The sequence below is a fragment of the Lithobates pipiens genome, unplaced genomic scaffold (genome assembly GCF_037356315.1).
Source record: "Lithobates pipiens isolate NorthernLeopardFrog02 unplaced genomic scaffold, aLitPip1_a1.2 Scaffold_13, whole genome shotgun sequence".
Classification (NCBI taxonomy): domain Eukaryota; kingdom Metazoa; phylum Chordata; class Amphibia; order Anura; family Ranidae; genus Lithobates; species Lithobates pipiens.
In genome coordinates, this window is record NW_027507718.1 from 305,576,281 (window position 1) to 305,585,904 (window position 9,624).

The window sequence follows — 9,624 nt, forward strand, 5'->3', positions numbered from 1 at the left end:
GGTGTCTGTTGTAGGGGTTATTCGGGTCAGCCCTTGCTCTCTTTTCCCCACGTATCCTCTCATTCATAGCAGTTCATTCTCATGTCCGGGTCACCTTGGGCATCAGGCTCATCCTATCCTTCACGGGACGTTCAATTGGGTTTGCGTAGCTTGCAGGCTCTAAGGAGGTTCCTTCTCATCTCCAGGTCTGGAGTCGGTGGGTTCTACTCTCACAGCGGATACTTACCGGTTACTTACGGTTGGCGTTTGGGCATACGTCATTTTAGGGATGGGATCTCTACCTTCCCTCTCCCACCTAAACTTGTGTCTTTTTGCCCTCTTTTCAGGCATACTGACCATCCAGGCCATGGCACACCTCAGGCCTTGTTTCTTAAGTAATATTGCATTTCCCACTTGAAGACTCCGATTACAAATATATATATATATATATATATATATATACGGATATATATATATAGATAGATAGATAGATACATCTATCTATCTATGTATCTATCTATGTATCTATATATATATATATATATATATATATATATATATATATATATATATATATATATATATATATACTCAAATCATGCTTGAATGATCGACGTAGCTGACAATTGTGAATGCGGTACTGAATACATTTTTTTCCTCTTGCATACTCATTGTGTGTCCCCTGAATGTCTACGTAGATTATATCTGCAGGTAAAGAACTAACGTGTACTTTCACAATTTTTAGAAAGTGAGATCTATTTTTTATTATGATCTACTTTGCATATCTAAATACTCCATTATAAATTTATATATTTTTTTTTATATATACTATACTGGTGTAGATGTGTCAGATAGTATTGATATTATTGCAGTGTAGTTGTATGTTGGACCAATGGCAGACGTTTACCCCTATTAGTAACATTGCCACAGTGGTCATCAATCATAATTGTATAATATTCTTTATTTAGGAGAATGGTATTTTAGTGCACAGTAAGGCCCCTTTCACACGGGGCGGATCAGTAAAGATCCGCCCCGTGATGATCCGCTCGCTCAGCGGGGATCGCTCCGTTGTCCCCGCTGAGCCGGCTACGGACAGGGCGGTCTCCGCACACTGTGCGGGGACCGCCCTGTCAGCTCTCCGCTCTCCTCTATGGGGATCGGATGAGCACGGACCGTGTGTCCGTGTTCATCCGATCCGCTCTGCAGACGGACAGAAAAATAGGATTTTCCTCCGTCTGCAGAATCGGACATTTGCGGAGGCGGACAATAGCGGGTGTCTGCGGATGCTCATCCGCAGACACCCGCTATCCCATAGGGATGAATGGATGTCCGTATTTCATCCGCAAATGGATGGATGAAATACGGACATATCATCCGCATGTGTGAAAGGGGCCTTAAGTTGTTCACTGAGATTTTTATTTTTATTATTGTTATTAATATTATTAAGTAGTAAAACTTTGCATGTAAATATACTCGACCTGATACCTATCGTGGTCCATTGACAAATCCATGTGCCTCCAGTGTTTTCCTGAGTTCAGTGTTACCAGCCTAGGAATATAGGGAAAAATGCTCCAGAATTTGATCTGATTCGGGAAGGCAGCTGTCAATAGTAATTCAATTGTCGTAATTGTCAAGCACCCACCAGTGATCCATATGGTATCACTACACTTTTGTATACTCCTTCGTATTTTTATCCCCTTGTAAAGAGAAAATGTTTCCTGTACCAGGCTTTTATCAATTTTTTCAATATTTCCCCGATACAACCAATCAGGTTTCAACCTTCAAAAGACAATGAACATTTGTTGCTGTGTTACAGACTGCCTAAGTCAATTAATATTACTGAGTGTATTCCACTTCTGTTCTATTCCTGAAATCTAAAATTTGTGATAAAAATGTATGTCATTTTAACAGTGAGGTGGAAGTTTATAAATCAGACCTACACTACATTAAATCATGATTTCAGTCTAATAAGGAGCACAGAACAAGGCAACTTATGTACATAATCTTTATTTTTAAAGACCTTTGAAGTAGCATATATTACTTTAAAAAGAGGATTCATTGGTAGAGATAACTTGTACCCAATATCATTAAAGGTTTAAAGTATACAAATCTAAAATACATTGCTTTTTCACTCATCTTTGGAATCACAAGTTTTTCCAACTCTCTAAATGGGTACAATTATTCCTTAACAAAAATGGCATACTTGGTGATTTTTCCTAAATGGGCTATCTTTGTTTAACTTTCATGGAATATGCTTCACCTTAGTAAGATGGAAAACGTCTTAAGTGTTTGCCGTCTTTTAACTTCAGTTGGTTTAACAGATTATATTTTTATTAGGTGAAGCAGAAAATTATCAACTTAACATGGGTTTCTTTCTCCTATAGAATGTGCTGTGATCCAAACCTAGTGGAAACACAGTTAGACCAATTAAAAGTCATTTCAGCTATATAAAATGAATATAAAATGTATAGAAATAGTTATTTGGACTCATAAATGGCTACAGCACTTTAGTCACACTTTTATATCACTGTGTTGAATATGTATTTATCTTATGGCTGAAAGAGGGTTTTGTGGTTCGGTATGAAAGTTTTTTTTCCAAAATGTGGGATTTTATTGGTGGTTTGAGCATATGTTGTGCCAATCCTAATTACCCTATTTATCCATTCCGAATTTGAATTTATTATGGGAAATGAACTTAGGTAAATATATTAAAGTATACCTTTTTTAAATATAAACTACAGTGCCAGGCATATTTGCCAAAAGTCAGAGGCACCATAACCAAGACTGATTTTTAATCCAGCATAAGATATATGAAAAAAATACTGATGGGGTCTAATTTTGGAAAAAAAAAATTCAGGAGCTGCTTTTGCTTTCTTGTTGTTAAAGGTACAAGATCTATGAATTTTGTCCTTTTTGTTTTTGATCAATCATTAGACTGGATATTCCAGAGAAACCCTTATTCACAAATCAGTCATGGAGTCATGGCAGATCCCTATTTCTGTATTGACTAAATTCTTACTTCATCTGAAACTTTTTATTTTTATATTGCAGGTGAAAAATGGAAAACTCCATTACACATCTGATGCCGGTATTGCAGGCAAAGTAGAGCGAAATATCCCAGAGATGTATGTGGCTGATGGTCGTTGGCATACCCTTCTTATGGAGAAAAATGGATCCACTACTAGTTTGTCATTAGACCAAGCACACAGCCGAGATATTCATCATATCACTCAAGAGTTCGGTGGTCTTAATGTTCTTACAATTCAGATAGGAGGAGTACTACCTGGACAGACACCTCAAAGCACCCAGAACGGTAAATATTTTATATAGTGCAAATGAATAATTTTCCCTTGTGATAAATGATATTGTGATGAATCTAGTTAGAAAGTGGTGCTTATGGTCAAATAGATTATTAAGATAATTTACTGCAGATTTTTATGGTTTTGTATGGGTGTTTGGGATGCATGGAAGATGTACTACACAAGCAATGCAACAAGCAATGTGTGAGTGTGTTTGCATGCCATAGGATTAGTCATTTCAGAACACTCTTTTAGGCTTAAGTCAGGTTTAAGATGGTCATACCACATAGAGATAATTTTCTTTACAACTAGATTGTTACACCTGACAAAATGTAAGGTGCGTTGGTAGCTTAAAACACTTTTCCATTTAGCAAACTTTGATGGCATGTTCTACATACCATCTGCTGTAATGGTAATGCTTACTACATACTGGTTATTTTTAAAGATGTTTTCCTTGTAATACAAGCCACCTTAGCCATATACTCTTTAATGCAGTGCAGAAATCTTTAAAGTCACTCTCACCTGGCATTGTCATTATTTTAAGTATAGATACACAAGACTAGAAGTTCATTTCTTCCCTGTCTCACTATTCTGAGGTCAAAGCCACAAATCTTATACTGGTATAAGTAGTTGTAATTGTGAATTGCTATGACATTCTGAAGTGAAGTCTTCTCCATCCGTGTTTTAATGTCTTTGAGTACAGACTTTTGATTCATCGTCTTAAGTATATAACCATATTTCTCACCTTCATTTCACATCCTAGATCATTAAATGTCTGTTCTCTGTCTTACATTATCTCCCATCACTTTCGTTTACTTTAGTTAATGCCAAATATGTGTTCTTTGCTAAATTAAGAGGGGATTTATTGTGTGTTGCATTTGGAACAGTTGATCCACAGTCCTCGTCCACACTCCTTTGTTCTTGAGAATGCTTTCTGAGCCAGATCCTCATTGTTCTTCAGTCATGTTCTATTCTTAATATGGAGAATGCACAACTCTTTGTTTTTAGTCCCAATTCAAAAAAAAGTTGTGAGGTTGTATAAACTCTACATAAAAACAGAATGCAATGATTTGCAAATCTCATAAACCCAAATTGTATTTACAATAGAAAATGGAAAACATATAACATGCTTAAACTGAGAAATTGTACCATTTTAAGAAAAATATAAGGTCATTTTTAAATTGATGGCAGAAACACATCTCAAAAAAGTTGAGTCATGGCCATGTTTACCACCTTGTAGAAGCCCCTCTTCTTTTAACAACACTCTGTAACCCAAGGTTCACATCTATGCATTTGTGCAGGCCGCATTTGCATGGGAATGCAGGCCATTCATTTTAATGGGCTGCCATGCCTGCATTACCTGCAGAAAAAGGTGCCAGCACCTTTTTAAAAATGTGGCCAGCAGGGAAATTGCGTGGTCATTTTAACTATTTAATTTCCCTGCAGTTCCTGCACCTGCACACAAGCTCCAATTTTACATATGTGAGGGTGCCATTCAGAATAAATGGCAGCCCTGCAAATTTTCTCACAGCAGTATGTTTTCACTGCGGTTGGTGGCGGATGTGGGAATTGCTGCAATTCCCACACCCGCAGCCACGTGCATAGGTGTGAACCTAACCTAAACGTCAGGGAGCTGAGAAGACCAGTTGCTGGAGTTTTGGGAGAGTCAAGTTGCCCCTTTTTTGCCTGATATAGTACTCTAACTGCTCAACAGCTGGGTCTTCTTTGTCATATTTTTCACTTCAATTGGTGAAAGGTCTTGACTGCAGGCAGGACAGTTAAGCCTTGAACTCTTTTAATACAAAGCCATGCTGTTGTCACAGAGGCAGTATGTGATTTAGCATCCTATATTCAGAAACAGGAATTATATATAATTCACAAAGTAGCATTGGTATAGAAGACACAAGCAAATCATATTCGATATTTCACAAGTTTTACCAGTCTTAATATAGAGAAATTCAAATCAGCCAGTTCCTCTTACAAATGTCTGGTACCATTTTGCCAAGTTGTTCCTGATTAAATAAATAGCAATGTCATTATTTGTCTGGATCAAATACATCTACACCATGCATCCATGATTTGTTATGCTATCTTTTTGTATATATCACTGTTTGGCCATCTACCTTGTGCCATTATCTGTATACATTGCATGTTAGAAAGAAGAAATGCAGTAATTGTGTTATAATCTAAGCAATAATTGTCTTTCTGTGTTTTGTTTGTTTAGGTTTTGATGGATGCATTGCTTATGTGAAGTATAACCATGAAAATCTGCCATTCAGTGGTAAACATGACATGGTTCGCATATCTAAATCAGAGTCACATGCTAAACTAGGATGCAGAGGTCCTAACATTTGTGCCAGTAACCCATGCTGGGGGGACTTAATGTGCATTAATCAGTGGCATGCATACACCTGTGTACCACCTGGAGACTGCTCCTCAAGCCCTTGCCAAAATGGAGGAAGCTGTGAACCTCACGCCCAATCAGGCTTTACTTGCATTTGTCCTGAAACACACACAGGAAAACTTTGTGAAACTGTTGTAGCTTGCCTTGGTGTTATTTGCCCTCAGGGTAACGTATGCAAAAGTGGATTGCACGGGGGACATGTCTGTACTCCTATTGCACAAGCTGAACCTCTCTCTTTACCGCTTTGGGCTGTTCCCGCAATTGTTGGAAGCTGTGCTACAATTCTTGCTCTGTTGGTCCTTAGTTTGATTCTGTGTAATCAGTGTAGAGCAAGGAAAAATAAAGTGCCAAAAGAAGAGAAGAAACCAAAAGAAAAGAAGAAAAAGGGAAGTGAAAATGTTGCATTTGATGATCCTGACAATATTCCGCCATATGGTGATGACATGACTATTAGAAAACAACCTGAAGGAAACCCTAAGCCAGATATAATTGAAAGAGAAAATCCATACTTAATATATGATGAGACAGACATACCACACAGCACAGAAATAATACCTAGTGCTCCTTTGGCCATGCCCGAAACAGAGATTGAGCACTATGATATTGACAATGCCAGCAGTATCGCCCCTTCTGATGCAGACATCATTCAGCACTATAAGCAGTTTCGGAGCCACACGCCTAAATTCTCAATTCAAAGGCATAGTCCTCTTGGTTTTGCCAGACAATCTCCACTGCCTTTGGGAGCAAGCAGTTTAACCTATCAACCATCCTATAGCCAGGGCCTTAGGACAGCAACACTTGGCCATTCAGGCTGTCCACCACCTAACCCCTTATCTCGTCATAGTCCTGCACCATTTTCAAAATCATCAACATTTTACAGAAGTAGCCCTGCACGGGAACTCCATCTTTCATCTTTGGAAATGCATAATGATGTATGCCAGCCTGGTATCTTTAATTATGCAACTCGTCTTGGTAGAAGAAGCAAAAGTCCTCAGACCATGGCAGGACATGGCTCTAGACCAGGAAGTCGCCTCAAGCAGCCCATAGGGCAAATTCCTATGGAGAGTGGGCCACCTGTTGGTCTTTCAATAGAGGAGGTCGAGAGACTTAACACTCCCAGACCAAGAAACCCAAGCATCTGTAGTGCAGATCATGGGAGATCTTCATCAGAAGAGGACTGCCAGAGGCCTCTTTCAAGAGTAAGGAATCCAGCAGATGGAATTCCTGCTCCAGAATCATCATCTGATAGTGATTCTCATGAGTCTTTTACATGCTCGGAAATGGAATATGACAGAGACAAACCTATGGTGTACACATCGAGAATGCCAAAACTGACTCAAGTCAATGAGTCAGATGCAGATGATGAAGACAATTATGGTGCTAGATTAAAGCCGCGGAGATATCCAGGCCGCAGAGCTGAAGGTGGGCCTTCTGGTGCCCAGTCACCAACAGCCACTCTACTGGCAGACAGTACATTGCCCATGAAGCTAAGCCAGCAAGCTGGTAATTTCAACTGGGACAATCTCTTGAACTGGGGTCCTGGTTTTGGACATTATGTAGATGTTTTTAGAGATCTGGCATCACTTCCAGAGAAAGCATCAGCAATTGCAAATGAAGAGTCAAGAGCAAACACATCTAAGACAGCTTCCAAAGATGGAGAAACAGAACAATATGTGTAGGCGTAATAAAGCTGGATTGTCAAGATGCAAAAAACTTATGACAGTCAAACATTATATGTTTGTTTACAAGTAAGTGTCTCCATTTCAAGAACTGGCCAGTGGACATTCTTTATTTAAGGAGACAACTTTAAAATAATAATGTTTGCTGCTGGAAAGGACAGATATGTATTTAAAGCAGTCGTGTTCTGTACTCAATTCCTTGCATGTATAACACTACACCGCCTGATTTCCAGCATGCACAAAGTTAAGTAGAATCCTTCTTTAATCTGGTTCATTGTGATATTTTTCAGTGTTGTAACTGTAATGTTATGTTTCTCAATTATGTTTTTAAGCCAGATGTAGTTTATTAATTTTGGAACAATTTCTCTGCAGAAATAGCGATGTTTGAGAAAAAGATGCAGTCTCTGAGAAAAAAAACTACCACAAAGTGTAGACTTTGGCATTGTATTTGTTTTATAAATATCCACTGCACAATGGCACAAAATCCAATTTATAGACATTAAAGTAATAACACAAAAAGGGATTACATTACGGTCATTATGATCAGCACCTTATGATCATTTTTACATTAAAACTTTTTTTTATTTAAGTTTGTAAAATGAAGCTGCATTTCCAATTTGCATTCACTACTTTGGCAAAGTATATTTTTGTAATGACATTTCCAAACGCAAAACAGAAAATTGTGACAACATTGTGAAAACCCTTCAATTTAGATCTTCCCGAAACCCCAACTTAGCTATTTGTAAATCAAAACAAACAAAACATCACTTTTGTGATACTTTGTACTGTGGAACAATTTTTTTTTTTTATAAGTGCTTTTACCTGACCTATGTTTTTGATACTGATGTTTTTCCTATACTGTATAGTTTTCTTACTTTCAGGGAAAGCAAGAAAAAGCTTTTCTGTTAAATCTGTTACTTGTGTAACATTCATATTTTTCAAATTTTGATACAATTGTAACATATCCGTATGCCTTTTCTTCTTGTAAATGTCAATAATAAAATTAAAATATTTATTTAAAGTTGTGTGATTGTAAGGTACAGCGCATTTCAGTTGAACTGTATGCATACACAAGCCTAAAATAAAGGATCCACTCAAAGAAATTACTTTATTAAAGATTTAAAATGTTTTCACTAAGCAGCATGGTGAAGATGTGTTCACTTTAACCATCCAATCATGCCTTTTTTTCTTTCTTCGTGCCATGATTGGGTAGTCAACATGCACACAGTTTGACCTTGAATATTCACTTAAGGCCCTGTTCACATTAACATGCTGCACTAAAAGGCACCTTTTCAGCATGTTAAGAGCACATGTAAAATAGTTCACTTTAAATTCTATCTGTTCACTTCTCTGTGTAGCATTTTTTTTTTAATCCTGCTTGCTGCATCTATGGAGCCCTGTTTGAAAAAATGCACCAAAAGGCACCTTCCATTAAAGTCAATAAAAACACACCTTGATGGAGATTTACTAAAACTGAAGCACTCAGAATCTGGTGCTGATGTGCATGTTACCCAATAAGCTTCTAACTTGAACAGCTTGTTCAATTAAGCTTTGACAATAAAACCTGGAGGCTGATTGGTTTCTGTGCACAGCTGCACCAGATTTTGCACACTTCAATTTTAGTAAATCCCACCCTCCCCCTGTGTGTTTTTGTCACATGTGAATTTTCTCAGATGATCAGGGACGAAAAGCATGCAGAAAGCATCTAAAACACATATGCTTTGCATTCAATTTTAATTACAATTAAAAAACTGTTAAAAACATGATATGAATTTTCTTTAAACAAATACCACGTATTTAAGTGCACCGGAGGGGAGCAAGCCCTATGTAATCACTTGATAACCTTTATTAGATCAATTTCAATGTCACACAGGTGATTCTGCTGCTGAGAACACTGCACCAGCAACACGACCACTAACGTTCATTTTTAGTAGAGTTTCATTCAGTGAAGCAATATAATCTATCTATGATTATTTATATTTCAGAATTTATGCTGCTAGTAAACTGTTACTGATCAGAGAATCACTAGCATGGCATGGACATATCTATGTAGAAGGGCTAGTCCTGAGCATGCTTCTAGTGATAAGTCATGATAATTAAGAAAAGTAAATGCACAACATGGAAACCAGGATGTTAGTATATGAACCATTTAGCCCCCTTTTCAAAAATCAAACAACTGGAAATCTCATCTTGTCATTTAATATGCATTGTAGTATACTTGCCACTGACTTGGATGATTCAGATATTGCATCTTATAAAAAAA

At 37.6% G+C, this 9,624-nt stretch overlaps 1 protein-coding gene across 1 annotated transcript in view; it reads left to right on the plus strand.

The window, feature by feature from the left end:
* Positions 1-8,386, plus strand: part of FAT4 (FAT atypical cadherin 4) — a 330,870-nt gene extending 322,484 nt beyond the window's left edge. Inside the window, exons 16-17 of the mRNA XM_077476878.1 lie at positions 3,031-3,292; positions 5,503-8,386. Coding sequence (XP_077333004.1) covers positions 3,031-3,292; positions 5,503-7,361 — 2,121 coding nt within the window. The 3' untranslated portion in view covers positions 7,362-8,386. The remainder of the gene's footprint in view (positions 1-3,030; positions 3,293-5,502) is intronic.
* The last annotated feature ends 1,238 nt before the right edge of the window (positions 8,387-9,624 follow it).